The following is a 22,888-nucleotide window of genomic DNA, read 5'->3' as shown; positions in this document are numbered from 1 at the left end:
TACACTGTAATTGTACATATTATCATAGCTGAACAAATGACATATTTGCTAAATTTGAATTTTAAATTTAAATTTAGATTAATTATCATGCATTCAATAGTAATAGTGTATATACTGTCTATATGTAAAATTAATCTATAAATTAAACGAATCTACTATCCATTTTGATCAGTTGAGTAGTTTATGCTGGTTACTTCATGAAGTCAATGCGATATCCGTTTCCAAATGTTCAAGATTGAAGTCCTATACAACTTACATCCCTATTTGAGCTGTTGACTAGCATTTGGCAAAGTTTGATTATATGCCAATTCATTATATTGTCAAAAAGCAGTTGTAAGGACATACGAATTGGCAATCTCGGGCAAGTTGAATAATCTATGTCATGAAAATTAATAAGAAGTGATTGTAGTGAAATATGAATAGTTTTATAGCTTTCTCATCATCGATTTTAGTTTTATACCTTTCTATAACTTGTGCTACTAACTTGAAAAAAGCTCAAATTCTCTTCTCTAAGTATCTTTCCCTGTTCCTTGACAAATTACTCAGCAGTCCAATGGCATTTCGTTTTACCGTTTTAGCTGCATTGATTTTGATCTCTTTAGCAATTAATTATTGCTTCAGCCGACCCCAGTCCTCTTCAGGATTTTTGTTGCTGACAAAACAAGTCCAGGTTTGGTACCCTTAAGGGCCTTATAACATCGTCAATCGATATTTCAGTGCTGCAATAGTTTGTTTATCTTTAACTTTTGTTTAAAATAGTTGAATATTGTTGAATTAAGGTAGTGCAAGCGAATGGCGACGTCTGCAAAGATCCAAACCTTGTAGAAGCAAATGATTTTTTCTTAAGCGGTCTGCTACTGAAAGGGAACATCTCCAATGCTCTGGGATCAGCCGGTGTAGTATCACTGATCCGAGTTGACTATGCATTTTGGGGAATTATGCCTCCTCATATTCATCCTGACGCTTCAGAGATTATGACAGTTCTTGAAGGAACTCTTGAAGCAGCTTTTGTCACTTCCAGCCCTGAAAATCGTCTCATCAAGAAAGCCTTGCAGAAGGGAGATGTCTTTGTGTTCCCGAAAGGTCTCATCCATTTCCACCGCAATGTAGGAAACTCTAGTGCAGCTGCCATTTCTGCTTTTTACCGCCAAAACCCTGATTTTATCAGCATTGCAGACACGGTCCTTGGATCAAATCCTCCTATCACCATTGATGCTCTCCTTAAAGCTTTCCAAGTGGATAAGAATGTAATTCTGGAAAATCACCCTGCCTGGGCCTCCTTGTGTCCTTTTCTGCTTTCTTCTTCTTCCACACTGCCACGGAGTGAAGATCTTTGCTGCCTGCATACTCTCTTCTTTTGCTTATTACCAATAGTGAAAAATACGAACGTTACAAATAGTAATTTTCAATACTTGATTGATTGTGTTACTATTCAATTGAAGGGGAAAGTGCAGTGTAGCCAGTTCAACTACTTCGAGTTCTTATCCAAATCATTAAACTTTTCTTTTGCACTAAACAACCTTCTCAAGTTCTTTGAAGTAATTGAATCAGCTCATTCCCACAAAACTTAAGGTTAATTTGGACGGATATTGCATTTGGGAGGGACAAAAATGACATCTTGCCTCACCAATTTCCCGAACCGACAAAAAACCCTCACTCTGGTCAGATTATCGCATTTCTTCCCCTCAAAAACTAAGATCGCGTTCCACCAAATTCTGGAAAATATGTTGGGTGATTTGGGAGAAAAAGGCAAAGGTTGATCCAGACAGCATACCCTAATTAAATGATTTTATTGTAATTTAGTGTTTTTTTTTTGGCAAATCTCGTACCCTAATCTAATACCCTAATATGTACACTTTGTGATATATTCTCACTCCAACTTAAACAAATATTCTTACAGTTTTGGCTATTAGGCTTCATTTGGATAGAGAGAAAATGATAGGGTGTAATTTTATCAGTTATTTTATTATTAATTCCCCTTATTATCTGATCCGATGTGGATTAATTGTTGGATTCTACTCACTTTTAGTATTTTACATTTATTTCAGGAAATAGAACAAAAATATGATAACAAGTGCCAATTTAATAAGAAAAGAGTCCAAATAACAGAGCTTGAACTAGGGGCATTTTTTGAAAAAAAAAGATGTTACGCCCATTTTGGTAAATTCTGCGAAGGAGGGACGGCTGAAGGGTTTCTTCTTGCTGGTAGGAGCCGCCGCACAGGAGATAGGCATTGGAGGAGACTTAGATAGGAATTAGAGAGGACTACTTTAAGTGGCTTTTGTTGACTTTTCTTAGGTAGGCTTTTGCTTAGCCTCAATTCTCGTATGTCAGAGGCCATAAGAAGGCAAAGAAATCATTTTCTGTAGTAATTTTTCTTTTTGGACTTTAGCCTTTCGTCCTTTGTGGTTCTCTTGCCGCATATGCCTGGAACAATTAGGACAATGGCCGCAGCTTTTGCTTCAGTTTCGTATGTTTTATTCTCATTAAACATGAACTAATTTCTCCACTTTAGTCAAGGGACAATGGAGGCTTTGATTCGCCTACACTTGTGAGATCGATTTAATTTTATCTTTTCTCTTCTCTTTTCTTCCTTCGTCTACTCCCAAACTAGGCCTTAGTGAGCTGATTGACGCATAAAAATGTTTATTAGTTTTGATGGGAATTCTAAATAGTTTACAGGACCACAGTGTACTTAACCTTAATTGGACTACTTGCTTAGGTCATGTTTGGATTGCTTGTTTCCGTCAGAAAATATTGTCGTTTTTTGTGATCACATTTCCCTATCACCTTTTTTCCTCACATATATCAAATCGCTACAGTAATTTTTCCATGAAAAATGACGGAAAATGCAATCCAAACACAACCTTAATCTCTCAAACACAAAATTCTTGTCATTCATTTCCCCCTAAATGGTAGGCACGCCATATTTAAGCGACGGATTCAAATATAAAAATTTCTAAAATCAAGAAGACAGATCATCATTTAGTTTGTATTTGTTGTATAATTCACATGTTGTGCAGAGTAGAATTTTCCTTTCTCTAAACTTTAACCTTACATTTTCTAGATGCACCATTCTATAAGGACTATTTTCACGTTCATTGTATTGATATTCCATTTTGGTATCAAAGCTGCGGATACACTGATACAGTGACAACTGTATAAGACTTGGCCAAGAAGTTTTTCCCAATACGTGAAACTTTTAAAAAGAAGAAGAACAGAAAATACTCTACTTTGAATCAAACTTTTGAATATGATCAAGATGGACGATTTGGCCTTCAACGTCATTTGGCATGTAAAAACTTCCTTTAACATCTTTTAAAGCACTATAAAACTGATTTTATTCTAAAAAACCATAGCTTAACGAAATTTGCAAAAGCTTCCAAAATTTAGAAAGAGTCTCATCCCTTCTCAGTTGGAAAAAAAATTTAAAAAAAAAGGGCATATATCAGGAACCTGTTTTCTAACAATCAAAGGTGGGCAAAATAGTCATTAAACCTGACGTGTGGCTTAGCCAGTTTTTGTTAGCAGCTTTCGATTGCTAATTAATTGTGTTGAATTGGACAAGACAATTGATGCATTTAATGAATTAAAGGGAAGGCGATGATCAAGGACAGGTGAATAGGCAAAAATAAGGTCAATTAATGGTGAAGTTGACAACAAGAAGAAAATGATTATTAAAACCAAATCAAATGCATAAGCCAGCTGATTATCCATTTTGACTAAGTAAAAGAAGTCTCTTGTGTAGTTTGACATGGTAAGAACAGTAGTCGAAATAAAACAATTCTCTCACTAAGTCAAACAAATCAATGTCCTAATTAATGCAGCCAAAACTTTCAATTTTCGGACAAATATGTGCTCCATATCGACCAAGATCTGATAAATATGGGTTTTGGACTCGTGTACTTGGATTTATTATCGGTCAATAACGTAAACAAGTAAACAAAATGTTAAAGCGGCTGCATTTTAGAATGCCTGTAGTACTAGATCACCCTTTAAATTTCATATTAAGATCTTTCAGCTCTAAACATTATTTGAGATATTATTTGGAATAATTACTGTAATATTTTTTGTGATTTGATGTATGCACGATAAAAAGATAATTAATAATATAAAAAAATGAATTGAAAAATGTGTTTATGATATAAGCGAAATATTATTTCAGATAACTTAACTATCTAAACATTTTCCTTTGAATAGCAATACTATCATGCCTTGGTGCCAGAATTGTATTGTTAAATAGAAATAAATTTTTTAAAATTGTGAAAATATTAGGCTTTTTGTTACTCATCATCCCATTTTCTATTGGTTAGTTGTAATCATTTAAAAAAAAAAAAAAAAGATCTTATTGCTTGTAAACCAATCTATAGTCTTTTTTTTTTTCTCTCGATTGTAAAACAAAACTTACCAATTAATTGTGGTGAGGAAAGAAACTTACAAGGCACAGTAGCACTTTTACTTTCTCGGCAAGCACGTAATTTGCTTCAACACCTCCACATGCCGGCGCATCTCCTTCTCTAATTCAACGCGTTTTGCTTCAACATATGATGACCAGACTGAGACAACAGGAGCCGAGACGGCACGGGAATGACTTTCTCAACCCCTTCAATCTATAAAACCAGCTGTGCTTGCATTCATTTTGCAACTCAAAAATCTGCTCGCCAAAGTGATTATTGACAGCTAAACTTCTTATCTTTCAACATTCACCTTGATAAATCAGCAATCATCCCATAAAATGGCATCATCATCTTTTCGTATACTGTGCATCTTGTTATTATGTTGTTCAATTGCATTCGGATCTGACCCCAGCCCTCTTCAAGACTTCTGTGTTGCAGATATAAAAAGTCCAGGTATGATTATTTCCTGAAAACTAGCTCTAATTAGGTACTAGAAAATAATTTGTGTGTTTGGATTGTAAGTTATTTGAAATATTTTTACTGTAGCACTTTTTATGATGTGATGTATGTGAGATAAAAAGGTAATTGGGAAGATAAAAAGGTGTATTGAAAATTGTAATGGTGATGTCAGCAAATATATTTGGCCAAATAATTGGCTGTCCAAACACACTATTAACTGTCACTTTTTTTCTTTTGTGTTTTTTTTTTTGGTTACTTTTTTCTGTTTCATGTTTTATCTCTGAACCTTTTTAGTTCTGTCGTTTGCAGTTATGGTGAATGGCTTTGTTTGCAAGGATCCAAAACTTGTACAAAAAAATGATTTCTTCTTTAGCGGGCTTCACTTGGCTGGGAACACATCAAATGCAGTTGGATCAAGAGTGACTCCTGTAGCTGTCGCCCAAATCCCAGGGCTTAACACTCTAGGAATATCTTTGGCTCGAGTGGACTATGCACCTTGGGGCATTAATCCTCCACATACCCATCCTCGAGCCACTGAAATCTTGACTGTCATTGAAGGTACACTGCAGGTTGGTTTTGTCACATCAAACCCTGAGAATCGATTGTTCATGAAAGTGTTGCAGAAGGGGGATGTGTTTGTATTTCCAGAAGGTCTCATCCATTTTCAGCGCAACGTGGGATATGGTAATGCTGTTGCCATAGCTGCTCTGAGCAGCCAAAATCCCGGTGTTATCACGATTGCAAATGCTGTTTTTGGCTCTGAACCAGCTATCCCTAGTGATCTTCTTGCAAAGGCCTTCCAAGTTGATGGGAAGATAATTGACCAGATACAGTCCAAATTCTAAACAAATTTTCCCACCTTTAACACCCCAAATACAATTCTTTTGTTGTATTAATTCGCCTACTTCATTAAGTTGTTTATTGTATTGATTCTTTGGATTCTTTGTATTGCCTGAAAATTCTTCCAACTCATTCGTTATTATTTCAGAAATAACTTTTTAAGTCTGATCCTTGTCTCTATGTTCTGGATATGTCGTGCAGTTTTGTCCATTCATTAGCATTAAGACAATTTGGTTGTCTTATTATTACATGGTGTCTGTTTGTGCTAAATATTAAAGCAATGTTTTTAAACTCGAAATAGCAAGTCAATCGATCAGCCTACCAATTCTCAATTCTACCAGTTCACTGATTCAATGATTCTCTCTCTTTCTCCTTCTCTTTTATTTTTTTTTTAAAAATAATCTTAGGAAACACTAAATCATCTAATGCAAAAAGTAAGAAATTCCTCAAATATCATAAAAAAAATCAAGGGCAAAAAAAAAAAAAAATCTCATGTCTCAAATTAAGGTAACAAATTATTACTCCAAATCTAGCTTGACAAGAAAAAGAACGAGAGCACTGTGAAAGGAAAAGAACTAACATCATCTTCATTTCCATTTAGATGAATTAACTAAGACCATCTTCATTTTCTTCCCGTTCACATAATTTCAAATCAACATCTACAATTATAAACACATTACCATTTTCGTGTTTAATAAACATAAGAAAAAGATTGTTTTAGGAAAAAGAAAGAAAGAAAGAAAGAAAGAAAGAAAGAAAGAAATAGACCTCAATGAAAGAAAAGCATAAGCTACGTAAACAAGAGAGAAGAAAATAAAATTATTGTAATTTGAAGAGATCAACTGATCAAGAATGTAAAAGTGCCTTTCATCAAACAACATTAGAAACAAAGAATGAAAACTGATTTAGGTAACAAAAAGGAAAGGAATGAAGAGGATACCGTAACAGAAAACACGGTTTTTTTTTTTTTTTTTTTTTCAAAAATGGTTGTTTACGACTGTTAATGTAAAGGATGAGCATGTTTTCATCATTATATATAAGTTGTGACCCATCATGCCATGGTCAACGAACGCCCAGAGTTGCATTGAGTTCGTAGGTTAATGTTTAGAAGTGGCGCAAAGGTGACCAAAGCCCATATTTGGACCATTTTGTGAAAAGAGGGAAAAAAAACCTCAACCTTTTCCAGTTCGATCGCTTCTAATCGGTTCCACAAGTTTGATCGGTTATGATTCATTTTGTCGATATAACATTTAACTAGAAAGGCACCATGGACGGTTCTTGATTGAGTGGATTTTCATGTACATGAAAATAAATGAACTAGGACTTTAAACTTCACTATGAGAGTAGGGGGAGCCAAATGCTAGTAAGAATCGATTCATTGCGATAATGAGTTTTGGTTCAGTTTGAAAATGAAATCCCTAACAAGACAGAAGTAATAGCAAGAAAAAGACTATTTTACTTGTATTTTTGACCATTGGTGGAATCTATGTTCTAGAACTTTGTATTTGATAAATTTTTCCTCTAAAATGGTTTCCTTCCACAAGTTAGCTTCATAATTCTAGTTAGTTGATATAATTGTTTTTTTGTTGCTTTAATTGATTATTATCTAAGTAATAGAGTAACTAAGGATCTAGCAATTAGAATGTAAGTTCCTCGTGGGATCGATCTTTATACGCCCTAAACTATAATCATGATCTGTATATTTATAGAAAATCGGTGTATTTAGAATTAAATTTGACTGCATATTTGAACCCCGTCATAAGAAAAGGATAAGATCTAGAGAAAAGAAAAGAAAAAGTAATTGTAATTTCAAGAGATCAAGAAAGTAGAAGTTCCTTACTTCAAATAACATTAGGAACAAAGAATTCGAATGATTTGCTGTTCTTGGCCTAAAGCTCCCCGGACTAAGGAAAACTGGGAGCTGGTGCTTGGGATGGGGATTGATCGAAACTGTCTACAACTTTAGATCATTGTGTTTTGAGTGGTACTGATTAGAAGTGGCAAAATGGATATATGGTTGATAAATGGTTTTAGTTAAATGGATTGTGGATCAAATTGATCCAATCCAATTAAAACCATTTAATAAATGGATCTAAATGGATGTTATTTAAATGGATAGTGTAAACCATGATCCATCCATTTATCCATTTAATCTCCCAAATCTTAAATTTAAGATCAAAATGTTTTTTTTCAAAAAATACATATCCCCAAAGTTCTATCCTTAAATCACCTAAAACCTTTTGGTAATAACAAATGCTTGTACTACTACTCTATTTCAGTTCTTCATAAAATTAGTTTAATTCCAAGAAAATTTAACTGTTGTGGTCAATTTAACCTTTCGTCATTACTTTAAGTATCATTTTGTAAAGTAATGAACGATTAAGAACTTGGCTATATTTTTATAACTTTTGAATGAATTGAATACGGCTTTACAGTGAAAAAAAGTTTACGTTTCCAATTTTTTGCACTCCTGTTCAAGAGTGATGTCTTGAATAAAAGTGGAGTTCTAATAAGAAATCTTATGTTATTTGACAAGTAAAATATTTGCATCACATGTGCACGTAGTACCTAAAAATGTATGAAAGTCCTTATTATACCATTGATATACCAGCTACCTTATATTACTTAGTAAATTAGGTGTCTTTTGTTTTTTGGATAGTTTAGTTGGGTAATAAGGGGAGAGGGATTGCAAGTATGAGGATTTGGAAAAAAAAAAAAAAAAAGAGGTGTCATTTACATACCTTAACCAATGTTGTGGGGACACTCGTTAGAAAATTTTTTTTTATAAATAAAAGAATTAAAAAAATAAAAATTATTTTGACACTGCATGATGCATTCTCGCTTTTTCTTTTACTTAAGAATATAAATGTTTGCAATCATTACTACATGAGAGTTTAATTTTAAAAAAACAAAAGTAGAGACTAAAATATAATTTTGAAAAGGATGGAAGAAGTCTAGGAACTAGAAGCAAATAAAATGCAATTAATGTTATTGGCAACTTGGCATGTGAAGAAGTTATGAAGGAAAGAATAGGTGGTCCCACAAAATTAATTTGACATATGAGGAAGTTATGAAGAAAAGAATAGATGGTCCCACAAGATTTTATCTCACATTTTTATAAATGTGTTTTCTATTTTTTAAGTTAAATGGATGTATATGGATAAGATGGATAATCCATTTAAATCCACTAACATAATTGGATTTAAATGGTTATCCATTTAAAACCATTGAATTTATATGGATCATCCAAATCCATTTAAGGTTGGTTTATATGGATGGATTAGTGGATATGAATCCATTTTGCCACTTCTAGTACTGATGTATAGTGTGGATTGCACACTGTTGGTCTTTTAATGTATTTCGCAGGTTACATTCTTTGTAAACCTTATACTTTCTATATTAATAAAAGACATTGTCTGCTCAACAAAAAAGTTAGAAACAAAGAACGAAAACTAACTTATGTAACAAAAAGAAAAGGAAAGAAGATGAAGATGAAATTAATTTAATTAGGTAACAAAAAGAAAAGGGACGAAGATGAAGACGAAGATGAAGATGAATTTAGGTAACATTAGAAAGTGGAGCTTTGTGGAGAAGTCAGACTTGGATGCATGTGGCTAGTGCAAAACAAGCTCCAGAGCTGTTTTGACTTGCAATCTATGTAGGGTAGTGGTATTATGTATGGATATTATGGAACCTTTGATAGTGGCAATATTATCTGTCCCTAAAAGGAAGACAGGTATTATAGAAACAAGCTCCAGATGGATAAGCCATATCCAGTTTGACCTAGTAAACAGTCAAATAGACCAATGTTTTAATGCAGCCCCCACGTTACAATTATAGACAAATTGTGCTCCACAAAGACCAACAAACCTCATGAATATGGATTTTGGACTTCATCATGAGCTCACATTTGTCATTGCTCAATAAAAATGAGTTAATAAAATGGATTAATATTCTATACCGACAGTGTATATATTTCACTATTAGATGCATGACACATAATTTAAATTTGAATTTGAAACCTAAATTTTGCATATATGTCGTACATCCAATCATGATAGTGTGTACACTGTCAGTGTACATAAGGTTTACTCTGATAAAATTTCAAAAGTAAATTAAAGACAAAAAGCTGGACAAGACAGTTAGGCGTACAGGACTTTGGACCCATCCTTGTTTGTTGTAAAGTAGCTCAATTTAGTAATTTTGAACTAAATTCCTTGAGGATTTTTTTCTTCATATGTTTTTAGCTCATGTCCACATGAACTGTTGTTTTTGGGATATATAAATAGTTTATTTTTTTGGTGAAATATATTAAATAAAAAGCAACAACTTAAGTACATGCCGAATTGAGTATGGGAGAAACAGGTTCCCCTCATATCCTCCTCTAGAGCTAAAGATACTTCACGAGGACAGGAATCCAAAATGATGAAAGGTGATTCTATCTTGCCTCCAAACTTTGCTAAACCATCTGCATATTTATTTGCTTCTAAGAACGCATAAGAAATCTTAACTTGCTGCAGCCACGAAAGGAGGAATCTGTAATCAACACGTACAACTAGTTCTGTTGAGCAGCTCAGACAACATTTTTTGTTAAGCAAGTTTTTTGAAACCATGATTAAGTTTGCTTTTTATTTTTTCATCTTTCTGGCGATTGTTATGTTCATTGTATCGTTAGCTTGACAAAACTTCCTGATCATATAATCCAACGAATAGAACATGCTATTCGTTGGTGTCTTGGAAATCTTACAAGGCACCAAAGCTTCGTAAAGTGGATAATTTGCTTGAACACCTCAAAATGACGGCTCATGGGTCGGGAATTAACATGTGGGGAACGAAGGCCCTTCTCTAAATCCACACGTTTATCTTCAAAATATGAAGACTAGACTGATGAGACAGTCTAAGTGCTGGGACAGCATAGGAATGACTTTATCAACCCCTTCAATCTATAAAACCAGCTCTGCAAGCAGCCAGTTTGCAACTCAAAAATCTGCTTTCCGAATTCATCATTCACTTGATGAACGAGCAATCATCAGATATTATGGCATCATCATATATTCATCTGCTTTGCATCTTCTTCCTCTGTTGTTCTATCGCTTTAGGATCGGACCCAAGCACTCTTCTAGACTTTTGTGTTGCAGATACAAAAAGTCCTAGTTGGATCAAAAGTGAAACCCGTGACTGTTGGTCAAATACCGGGGCTTAACACTCTTGGAATATCTTTGGCTCGTTTGGACCATGCACCTTGGGGCATTAATCCTCCCCGTATCATCCACGAGATACAGAAATTTTGACAGTGATCGACGGTACTCTCCAGGTTGGTTTTGTCGCATCCAACCCTGGAAACCAATTGCTCATGAAACTGTTGCATAAGGGCGCACTACAAGAAATTTGGCCTTTTGTGATAATAAAAAATCATCACTAAAAATAAAAAAGTCGTCATTATATGACTATAGTGACGACTTTTTTCATTGTCACATGATTGTCACTAATTCTATGTCACAAATGGGTACGTGTGACAACTCTTTTAAAGTCGTCACTAAATCTTGTTATTTAATGACGAGGACTAAATCGTCACTAACGGTTGTCATTCTGTGACGAATTTTCTTGTCACTATTTCACATATTTTTTTGTCATAAAACGTATCAAAAGTCGTCACAAATTTGAACTCTACAGTGACGACTTGAACTTGTCACTATCATTCTAAGTATTCAGTGACAAGAATAGTCGTCACTTAATGAACTTACAACTTTGTTTGGAAGATCTGCAATTGTTCATTACAAATATAGCATCGTCACGGCATTTCCGACAATTATAGCAAAAAATTAAATATGCATGATAGTGACAACTTTGAAGGTTATCACTGAGTTTTGTCTTAAAGAGTTGAAATTGGCCATTACAAATATAGTATTGCCATGACATTTTCAACAATTATAGTAGAACATTCAATTTGACAAAAGGCAAAATCAGCATAGAATATATGCCGCAAATTCATATATTTGGCCATAACACATCTATAAATTAATCAAAACAAAAGTGAACCACAAATATTGGGCCCTAAATCCCACATAATCAATTCAAGTAGTAATGGCCAATACATATCCTTCCCAAAAGATAAGAGTACTAGATTTCTAAACTAAAGCATAGACTATAGCACCAATGTTATATTTCAATCATCTCTAGCAGCATATCCAACAGTCTTCTCACAATCAATATGAAGCTAGACTGCATTGAAAATAAACTTTTTATTAGAGTTTCAGTATATCCAACTATTGTGAACTTAATAAGTAAAAAAATCAGTCAAAAAAAGAGTTTCAGCCAAAATAAAAGAATATGCGAATTTTAAGAAAGCAGCCACCCCAAGTTTATAGGACTCGTCCTTTCTATTATCAAGTTTCATCCAATTTTTGTCCATGTCCTAGAGTTACAAATCCAGAACATAAGTCACAAATTTTTATCTACACATTACAACCAAAAATAAGCATAGATAAGCTAGTTATGAAACAATAGATTTTTTGAGGTGAATCTATAAAGATATAAGTGCAATTCCTAATGTGCATAAGTAGGCATAGGTAAAACAGGAAAATCTCTACTTCTCTATGTTTTTTCCAGATTATATATTAAACATACACTTTTGCTAGCTTAGACGATCATCCATGAATTTCATTTTGAAGGAACAAGGAATGGAACTGTTAAGTGGCAGCAACTGCAAATCTGTTAGTGTTGTTGCAGTTGCATCCTTTAAAAGAGAGACTAACAAATCAAAAACAATCTATTAAAACATAGTTTAAAGAAGTTACCTGAAAGTAATGAAAAATTAGAAGAACAAAGGTAAAAACAGGCCTAATTGTCTCTTGAGTCCAGCGTAAAGCAGCTGCAAAAAAGGCGATGAAAAAGCTGAGAACCATTTTTCAATTGAGGCTCCAATGAAAAAGCTGATTAGTGAAGAAATATACAGAAAACAGAACACCAAACATAATGCACCAAGTGTAACAACCAGTTTAATGGGAGTAGATATGTTACCATCAGGAACAAAATCAGTTGCACAGAAAGTTAAGAAAAAGAATGAACTACATGCATAAAGCTTCTAAGATTCAGTGAGGAAAATGGACTGAAAGACATGGTACTGACAGATTTTTAACTAGGAGTGGAAAATGGATTGAGTGAGGAAAAAATGGGTAAAGAGAAAATTTTTACTTGAGGTTTAGACAGGTCAAGTTTATGTCATGATAAGTTCTGTCACAAAGATTTTCGTGCCATCGTCTTCATTTTCTCCACCTTTATGTATACTTCAGTTTCATAATGACAGAAACTCATCGAATTAGTGAACTGTGATAGTTGTTTCGATCAATAGAGTTCCATATTGTCCTTAATGGAATATTGAGTTTGAGCAAAACTCTTATCTGAATGAAAATTTCTCCCATTGCTGGCCTTTTAGGCATTAGCTAGCCTCTCTGCTTTTCCAGTTAAGTGCTGTTCTGAAGACATGACAAGCAAAAAAGAAGCAGAAAGATTCAACAAGGAAATATACAAGTCTATTATTTAGTTTGAGAATCCTATTCAATTCTTGAATGGCATATGAAGTATGAACATGAAAGTATTAATTATATTTATAGATTGAATAGAGCAGTAATAGCATTCATGGCTCTTAAAAAGGAAAAATAAAAAATGTGCTATGACTAACAAATTTAAGAATCTTGTCCATTTCCAAAATGTTATTTCATTTTTATAAGATTCTTTCTTCTTGATGAGACATTGTCGTATATACTGTGTTCAACTAAGCTTATAAGTGGACTGTTAATCCATTTTGCTTTTACAATATAAATTATAAGAAAAAGAAAAAGAAAAAGAAAGAGGAGAGAGAATGAGGGTAACAAGACTAATATAACAGATGTCAAAACAAAAACTCCATTATATTTTTTAGTTTCGAAGTTAAATTGTATCCCATACTAGTGGAAAGGCAGCTGGAGCCAACCTAGTGCTATCACCAAGTAGCCAAAAGTTCCTATAACAAGTGTAGTTGTATGAGTTTTATCAACTTCAATGGACCTTGAAGTTCCAAAATCTAACACTTTGGCTATGTGCTTCCCATCCAAAAGTATATTGTTGGACTTGATGTCTCCATGATAGATGGGAATTGCGGCTGCCGAGTGTAAATATGTCAATGCTCCTGCTACTTCACTTGCTATTCTTAGTCTGAAGTTCCAAGTAAAGGAGAATGAATCATCTATCTGATTATGAATGAGGCTGGAGAGGGTGCCATTAGGGATAAATTCATAGACCAATAGTGGAACTTCTGTCTCTAAGCAACAACCCAGTAGTTTAACTACATTCCTGTGGTTGACTTGTGAAAGAACGATAACCTCATTGATGATTCAGTACCATAAAACTTCTGTCAGTACCATGTTTTTACTTTATCTTTGGCATTAAATGCTTTTATCTAAATCAGTAGAACCATATATGGACACTTTACAGGTTAAGTGCAATCCTATATAAAGCACATCAAAACCAATTAGAGAACTCTGTTTGCTTGGCAGAATAGTCAGTAGTAGTTGTTGACAAGAAATTCTAAAACTGAAAAAGAAGCTCCATTCATTCACAAGCAGGCTGTCATCGTAGCTAAACAGATTTTCTCTCTTTGGCAGAGTGGATGAGAAGAAGATACAACACTAGGACAATCTCTATTCAAAATAAGTAAATCTTGAAAGAGTTGCAAAACTTTCTAAACTTAAGCGAGGCTGTGATTTAAAACTTGGCCCTTCGCTGTGTCTATCCTGCATATAACTAACTTAATGCAAGTGTTCTCTAAGTTACCTTTGCTGTGTTGAAAACAACATTTTTGCAGTCTGCAAGAATGCTCACAGACCAAGCAGGAAGGAAATATGAATTCCCCTTGAATGTGACGACGTTGGCATCTACTTTCCTGTCATAGTTAGCAAGAAAGGCTGCACAGTCGTTTGAAGCTTCATAGTACACATGTGCCTGATCAAACAAATTCATTCTGTTTTTGGATAAATTCACTATTTTGGATAACTATATTGCATTTTTTGCCTATTTCCGAAGACATAAACTGTAATGATCATCAGAAATGTCTATTGCATATGTCCTCTTATGAAAAACTCTTTCTCTTATCACTACCCACCATTATAGTTGGGGCAATGGGGAAGAAGTCCTTGAATTAAATCAGTCGGTTCAAATGTTCAACAGAAAAATCAGCCTCAACCCACTGTTGTCCAACTCATTATAGGAATAGAAATATCGAGTCAAGAAACGGGTTCTTCATTTTCCTTTTAAACAGGAACCAACCAATATCAAATCTAAAATTACAGAATAAAAACTCTTCGGAAAATCCCTTCATTACACAAACAACAGATATTTACAGCACCCAACACTAAACTCAAATCCAAGCAAAGATTGTAATAAGCCAACACATAATGGGCATAAGACATTAACAAACAGCAATTAGACAGAAATGTTTGAAAATAAATGGAAAATATTGAGATTATTTACCTCAAATTATGCCGTGACAACCTTAGGTCTTGTTTTCCTTCTGATTCAGTTTTCAAATTCTGGCTTTTTCCCAAAATTCATGGTACTGGCTCAATTTAGGGATATTTGCTATCTGCTACTCTACCAAAGCTGCCCTATCAGTTTGGGTAGGTTTTTTTTTATATATATATAACAAAGATGATGGGAAAGCTTATTGAGAATGATACGTGCCTCATTGCTAAATTATAGAACCAAGAGTACCAACAGCTACCATTGGACAAAAATGAAATACCATATCTCAATGGAAATATTCAGAAACAAGAGTTTGCAGTTTTTGAGTAACATTAGGCCAAAATTATCTCAACGAACAGGGGCTCCTTTTCTCGCAACTTTGAGGTATCAACTCCACTTTCCAATTGATTTCTTCCTACGGTTTCAACTGATGGATAAGATGATGAACTGTATTTCTTTAGCAGGGCTACAGTAAATCCAGCAGCCCAGACCTTGGGATCTATATTAGCGTCACCTCCTGAATCAACAATAATTCCCTTGATTTTCTCAAATAAATCTGGCCTACTTTGTAAATTGTCAAGAATGGCACCATACCTCCTCAGATGCTTCGGCTTCGACCCAAGCCATCCCAACAAAACTGCGGCAAAGATTGGCCCTTTATCGAACTAGCGGAGAGCAGGGGAGACAGGCTGCTTCTTCAGGATGCCATTTCTGCGGCCAGAAGTTTTGGCAGCGGCGGATCCAGAAGTGGTGAAGGCGACGGAGGTCTTAGCGGCTGCCATGAGTGCTCTGCAGTGGTTTCCGAAAACCCCAGCGGTCGACGCCATAGCGGTTGCTCGATTTCTCTCGCTTCGGTAATCGGAAAAACCCTAGAGAGAGAAGAAAGAGAGTGGAGTGAGAGAGTGAGGGGACTGGGAGTCGGTGAGTGAAGAAGGCAGGCAGAGTGGAGGGAAAATATGAGAAAAGACCAAAAACGATGTCGTTTCTGCTTCTTTTGTTCACCCACATACACTTCTTCAATTTTCAGCTTCCCGCTTCCATTTTAGCTAAGACCAAAAAATAACACTTTCATACTCTTTTGTACGGCTAATTGATCAAATTATTGTTCGAAAAAAAATAGCAACAATAAAGTTATTATTTTGAGCTTATTTACTTCACAAGTTGTATTTGGAACTTTATTTGTTACATTAAAACTTTGAAAATTTAGTGTTTTTGGATAATTTTTGGAAAATTTAGTGTTTTTGGGATTAATTTAGTGTTTTTGAAAATTAGTGTTTTTGGAATATTTAGTGTCTTATTAATAATATGTTTATGATAAAAAAAAATCTTTTAATGCAAATATCTTTGGTATTAATTATGTACGAAATTGTGGTCTGACAAGACCAAACAAGCTGTTTAGTTGATCAATTAACCAAAATAGTTTGCTAATACATGCATAAAACACTAAATGTATTTAGTACAAATATCGATTTATAAACCATAAATAATGTGACTATTGTAATTAATAATAAACTCCAGCCATGCGATTGTCAAGATTTTACTTAATTTCATGTTGAATTTTATTGTTCTTTGCCATTATTTTCACACTATGCTAGTCAATAATTTTCCATGTGTTGTCAAGATAATTAGATAGGGAATCCATGATATTTTTTAACCTTAGCTAAGTTCGGAACAAGTTATTAGCTAAGTTTGGAACAATTATAAAAATATGTATATATATTTTATTAAAATATCCTTCTCATTTTGCTAATGAAAAACATCAACTAAAGTGTAAAGGATAGGGTGTCATAATAGAATTAATGAAATCGGTTTCACATACGAGGCTAAATTGTAAAAGATAAGATGTCATGATTGAGTTAATGGAATTAGTTTATTACATATGGGGCTAAAATGTAAAATTTAGGGTGTCATAATAAGATTAATAAAATTTATTTATCACATATAAGCCACATTGAAAAAATTAGGGTGGCATAGTAGAAATAATGAAAGTGAGTTAGGAACAAGCACTTTAAAAATGTTTATGATTCAAAAAAAGATATTTTAATGCAAATATTTTTTGTATCAATTTAATAATTTTATCAATTATGCGCGAATTGTCGTCTGACAAGACCAAACAATTTGTTTAGTTGATCAAATAACCAAAATAGTTTACTAATACATGCATGAAACACTAAATCTATTTGATATATGTACTAATTCATAAACCATAAACAATTTGATTATTGTAAATTGTAATACATAACAAACTCCAGTCATGGAATTGTCAAGATTTTTACTTAATTTCATATTAAATTTTATTATTCTCTTCCATTATTTTCACACTATGTTAATCAGTAATTTTTCATATGTTGTCAAGAGAACTAAATAAAGAATTCATGATATTTTTTAACTTTATAACAAGGTATTAGCTATGTTTGGAATAATTAAAAAATAGGTAAACATTGTTTTTTACAATACATTCCTCATTTTGCTAATGATAAACACAACCTAAAGTGTAAAAGCATAGGGTGCCATAATAGAATTAACTTTTCTTTATCACATACGAGGCTAAATTGCAAAAGATAAGGTGTCATGGTAGAGTTAATGAGATTAGTTTACCAAATACGGGGCTAAAGTGTAAAAGTTCGGGTGTCATAACATAATTAATTAAATTTACTTGTAGCGTATGGGCCATATAGAAAAAATTAGGGTGGTATATGGGGTTAAAATATATAAGTTAGGGTGTCATAGTAGAATTAATAAAATTTATTTACAACACACGGGCCATATTGAAAAAATTAAGGTGGTATATGGGGTTAAAATGTAAAAGTTAGGGTGTCATAGCAAAACTAATAAAATTTATTTACAACAAATAGGTCATATTGAAAAAATTAAGATAGTATATGGGGTCAAAATGTAAAAGTTAGGGTGTCATAGTAGAATTAATAAAACTTATTTACAACATATGGGCCATATTGAAAATATTAGGGTGACATAGTAGAATTAGTGAAAGTGAGATGAGAATAAATGCTTTGGACAGTGATGACTAGTTGTTGTCACTAATTTAGAACTGGTAACCATATTGTGACGATATTTTAAGTTGTCACTGTAGGACAAGTTTCAATGACAACATGTTTTCCAGTCGTTACAATGGTGATCTCCCGCCACACTGGATAGTTGCACGCCATCCATATTGTGACAACTTATCCCGTGTTGTCACTGTTGATGGGTGAACCCACGATCAAGTATGACGACATTAAAAGTCGTCACTAAAGTTTTCAATTGTGACAACTTTCTATCTTGTCGCAGAGAATGTTGTCACAAAAGGCCAAATTTCTTGTAGTAGGGGGATGTGTTTGTATTTCCAAAAGGTCTCACCCATCTTTAGCGAATCCAAAAAAATTCTAATAAAAAAGTATATGAGACAAATTTCATAAGACCAATATGATGGAGAGGCAATTTATATGTGTGGCACAAAAGGAATAATATCAACAATAATAGATTAATCACACGTTACAATAACAAGGCTATCAAATTTCACTTTTCTCGACCGATAAGAATAGTAATATAAGACATTCTATTTATAGACTAGATGACTTATAAATAAGTTTTACAATCAGAAGAAATTTTCTAATAAAATACTAGGTGTGTTTGGATCCTTGTTTTTGGAGCTGTTTTTGAAAAACTGTTTTTCACATCCCAAATGCTACAGTAAATGTGTATTTCTAAAACAACTCCAAAAACACCATATCCAAACATTATATCAAAAACAACTACATATGTATATTTCAATTATGTATATTATATATATATATTATATTAATATAAATTGAAATATACAAATTGAAAATTATATATATTATATATTATATAAATATTTATATACATTAATATTATACATTAATATTATAATATACATAATATAATATACATAATATGTAATATTGTATACATAAATGTGTAAATATTTATACATAATATATTATGTACATTATATTATAATATATACATTATTAATGTATAATATTATTATGTACATTATTGTGTATAATAATGTCTAATAATGTTAGGTATAATATATAATATACATAATATGTAATAATGTAACAATGTATATTATGTATAATATATTATATTATATATATATATAATATTATGTATATTATACAAATTGAAAATTATATATTATATATTATATGAATATTTATATAATGAAATATAAAATAAATATTAAAAATTGAAATATTATATAAACACCATATTTATAATATTATAATATTTATAATTAATATTAATGTATATTATATATATATATTAAATATTTATATATTTATATATTTATTTTTACATATTATAAATATTTTATTTTACTTAAAAAATATTTTTACATATTTTTACATATTTATATGAATATTATATATTATATAAATTATATATAATATAATATATATTTTACATTTATATAAATGTACATTTATACATAATATATATATATTAATGTATATTTATAATATACATTTATATTATGTATTATACAAAATATAATACATTTATATTAATATACATAATATTAATTTTACATTTATACATAATATTAATACATTTGTACATTTATATTAATTATATTAATACATTTATACATAATATTAATATATATTAATAAAATTATAATTTATACATTTATATAATATTCATTTGTAATTTATACATTTATAATAATATGTAATTTTACATTTATAAATATATTTATAATATGTATTATATGTAATATAATACATTTATATATTTTTATATAAATACATAAATATATTTATTTATAAATATTTATAAATGTATATTTATATAAAAATATATAATTTATAATTTATACATTTATACATTTATGTAATATTCCTTTATAATTTATAAATTTACAAGAATATACACTTATACATTTATAAATATATTTATATTATGTATTATATGTAATATAATACATTTATATACTTTTATAGAAATAAATAAATATATTTATTTATAAGTATTTATAAATCTATTATAAATGCATAAATGTATATTTATATAAAAATATAAAAATTATAAATTATAAATTATACATTTATACATTTATATAATATTCATTTATAATTTATAAATTTACAATAATATACACTTATACATTTATAAATATATTTATATTATGTATTATATATAATACAATAAATTTATAATATATTTTTATATAAATATATAAATATATTTATTTATAAATGCATAAATGTATATTTATATAAAAATATAAAAATTATAACTTATAATTTATACATTTATACAATATTCATTTATAATTTATACATTTATAATAATATACACTTATACATTTATAAATATATTTATATTATGTATTATATATAATATAATACATTTATAATACATTTATATATTTTTTAGCGAATATATAAATATATTTATTTATAAATATTTATAAATGTATTATAAATGCATAAATGTATATAAAAATAAAATTATATAAATTATAAATTATAAAAATACCCAAAATATGTTTTAAAAATATCTCTAAAAATAATCCAAAAAACATCTACAGTAAAAGTTTTTCATATAGTTTTTGAAAAACAATCTCAAAAACAACTAACCCAAACGGACTTGTATTTCAAAAACGAAATGCTACAGTGCTGTTTTTGAAAAACAACCCCAAAAACAGGTAATCCAAACGGAGCCACTAATTTCTAAATAATAAAAATACCATAATTTGACTGCAATAGAAATATGAAAATCTTAAATTGACTAAAACACATCTAAATAATAATATGAAAAGTTTCTATTTTTGAGTCTTGATTTAATATGCGAATATTGCCTCCCTTAAATGAAGCTTTATCTTGGATCAGGTTCATCACTATCATGATCAATAATCTTCCTTGCAAATTACATCAACATTACTTTGTACTAGTTCTTCATCTTCAAACACTTTTTTCATTGCAATAATCGACGCACCTGCATAGAATGTTATTGTTGCACAATTCAATATCAATTGATTAATAATTCACTTTGTAATTTTTAATCATAATTCAACTAACAGGATTTTTCAACTAACAGGATAATCATAATTTAACTAGTAGGATTTTTCTTTAATCTCTGTCTCAACCCCGCAATCAATCTTACAATCTCTAAACTAAATTTATGGTCCAATCTTCATCAATTGAATAATACATGATCAACCTTGTGGTCTAATAACTGAATCGACTGATTTCTTTTGGGCAAACTTTGTGCTCCAACTCTCTGACAGCTGCAACGTCCATGACTAATTTTGTAATCGGGAGAATTCTCAATATTCATAGGCACCCTAGGATCAATTTATTGAACCTAGGGTTCTGATATCATATGTAGAATCCAAAAACTTCTAACAAAAAACTATAAGAGATAAATTTCATAAAACCATATATTAATCACACATTACAATAACAAGCTATCAAATTTCACTCTTCTCGACTGACAATAACAATAAGACTCTCTATTTATAAACTAGATCACTTGGTAAATAAATCTTACAACCATAAGAAAATTTCTAACAAAATACTAATTCCTAAATAATAAAAATACCATAACATGAATGTTGGGATCCAGGCGCGGAATAAACAACTATTGAGACATCAAGTGCACAACAATTTATTGAGGAAACAAGTCACGAGCATGAAAGATAAACGACACACAATATTTAACGTGGTTCGGCTCCACCATTGAGCCTACATCCACGGAGAGAAACCTGTTCTTTATTATGAGAGGAAAACCCTATACAGAATACAACTTGAACCCAAGCTCAACCCTTGTATACCATCTCTCATCTCCCAAGAACCCTCTCTCACACCCCATGTATAAGGTTACATGATGCCCCTTGTGTCCCTTGTGCGTCCTGTGTGTAGTATGCCAACCCACCTATTTATAGAGAGTATTACTGCCAAAAAAATCAAATAACAATTGGAAACCAATACTATTTCCTAAACTTATATAGAGTAGAAAATAGTATCTAACTAAATAGGACTTTACTTGACTACTACTTCAAGTAACTAAATCCAATTAGGAAACTAGTTACTTCCCACACTAAATAGGAATCCTACCTAAAAAGAAATTAAGCCAATTTCCTAACAAATCTCCACTTTGGCGAAAATTTCTTTTAGCAACCATTTGCCTTCAACTACCAAATAATATGGTACCAAAATACACACCCGAATCAATACAGTCCTGACACCAAATTGATTCAATCGGCAAATGAACATGTGTAGTTACCCCGAGTCCAACCTCCAGTTAACTCGTGAGAAGGTGCCTCAATTCACCATCTCCCTTTGCAGGATTTCTTCTCACCACCACTTGCAATCTGGGATTCCCTTCTGTGAGCTCTAACCCTAACCATTGAGGCAATCAAGTGGTAAAGTCACCATACTTCTTCCCATCCTCAGGACTGCCTCGCAACATGTGGTTTCCAAGACTCCACCTAAAATGAAAAACTCGTACCTGTCAGAGTCTTCTGGCGCATAGAAATTAGATTTCCTTATTTCTTTGGGACACGTGCCACACCACCCAAAAAACATAACCAAAATCTAAAATCTACCGGGATGAAGAATCAACCGTTGGAGGTGTGAGAAAGTCTCCACCGATTCACGTCCAAAATCAACATTGGACTCCACCTTTTCCTTGACCCTTGAATCACTTGCTTAGATTCA

The 22,888-nt window shown here is 31.8% G+C and overlaps 2 protein-coding genes and 1 long non-coding RNA gene across 5 annotated transcripts; 2 read left to right on the top strand and 1 right to left on the bottom strand.

Annotated features, from left to right (window-relative positions):
• Positions 1-553: 553 nt before the first annotated feature.
• LOC113708220 (putative germin-like protein 2-1) lies at positions 554-2,440 on the top strand. The gene is made up of 3 exons (XM_072064615.1): positions 554-670; positions 780-1,247; positions 2,393-2,440. Exons 1-3 carry the CDS (start codon positions 554-556, stop codon positions 2,438-2,440), a joined length of 633 nt encoding a protein of 210 aa, XP_071920716.1.
• Positions 2,441-4,702: 2,262 nt separating this feature from the next.
• Positions 4,703-5,862, top strand: LOC113707774 (putative germin-like protein 2-1). Its single transcript, XM_027230097.2, has 2 exons — positions 4,703-4,850; positions 5,166-5,862. The coding sequence occupies exons 1-2, from the start codon at positions 4,736-4,738 to the stop codon at positions 5,699-5,701; spliced, it is 651 nt and encodes a 216-aa protein (XP_027085898.2). The 5' UTR covers positions 4,703-4,735; the 3' UTR covers positions 5,702-5,862.
• Positions 5,863-11,614: 5,752 nt separating this feature from the next.
• LOC113707813 (uncharacterized) lies at positions 11,615-16,172 on the bottom strand. Of its 3 annotated transcripts, none has more exons than XR_003452349.2 (4): positions 15,789-16,171; positions 14,508-15,711; positions 12,494-13,171; positions 11,615-11,918 (listed from the first exon to the last, which is right to left on the bottom strand). It is a non-coding gene; the product is annotated as an uncharacterized lncRNA (long non-coding RNA). The 3 variants fall into 3 exon arrangements; XR_011821133.1 differs by having other exon boundaries at positions 15,204-15,711; positions 15,789-16,169; XR_011821132.1 differs by having other exon boundaries at positions 12,494-15,711; positions 15,789-16,172.
• Between the last annotated feature and the right edge of the window lie 6,716 nt (positions 16,173-22,888).

This window comes from Coffea arabica, chromosome 9c (genome assembly GCF_036785885.1).
Source record: "Coffea arabica cultivar ET-39 chromosome 9c, Coffea Arabica ET-39 HiFi, whole genome shotgun sequence".
Classification (NCBI taxonomy): Eukaryota; Viridiplantae; Streptophyta; class Magnoliopsida; order Gentianales; family Rubiaceae; genus Coffea; species Coffea arabica.
Note: the sequence above shows the minus strand (reverse complement) of the source record. Positions and strands in the feature narration are given on the sequence as shown.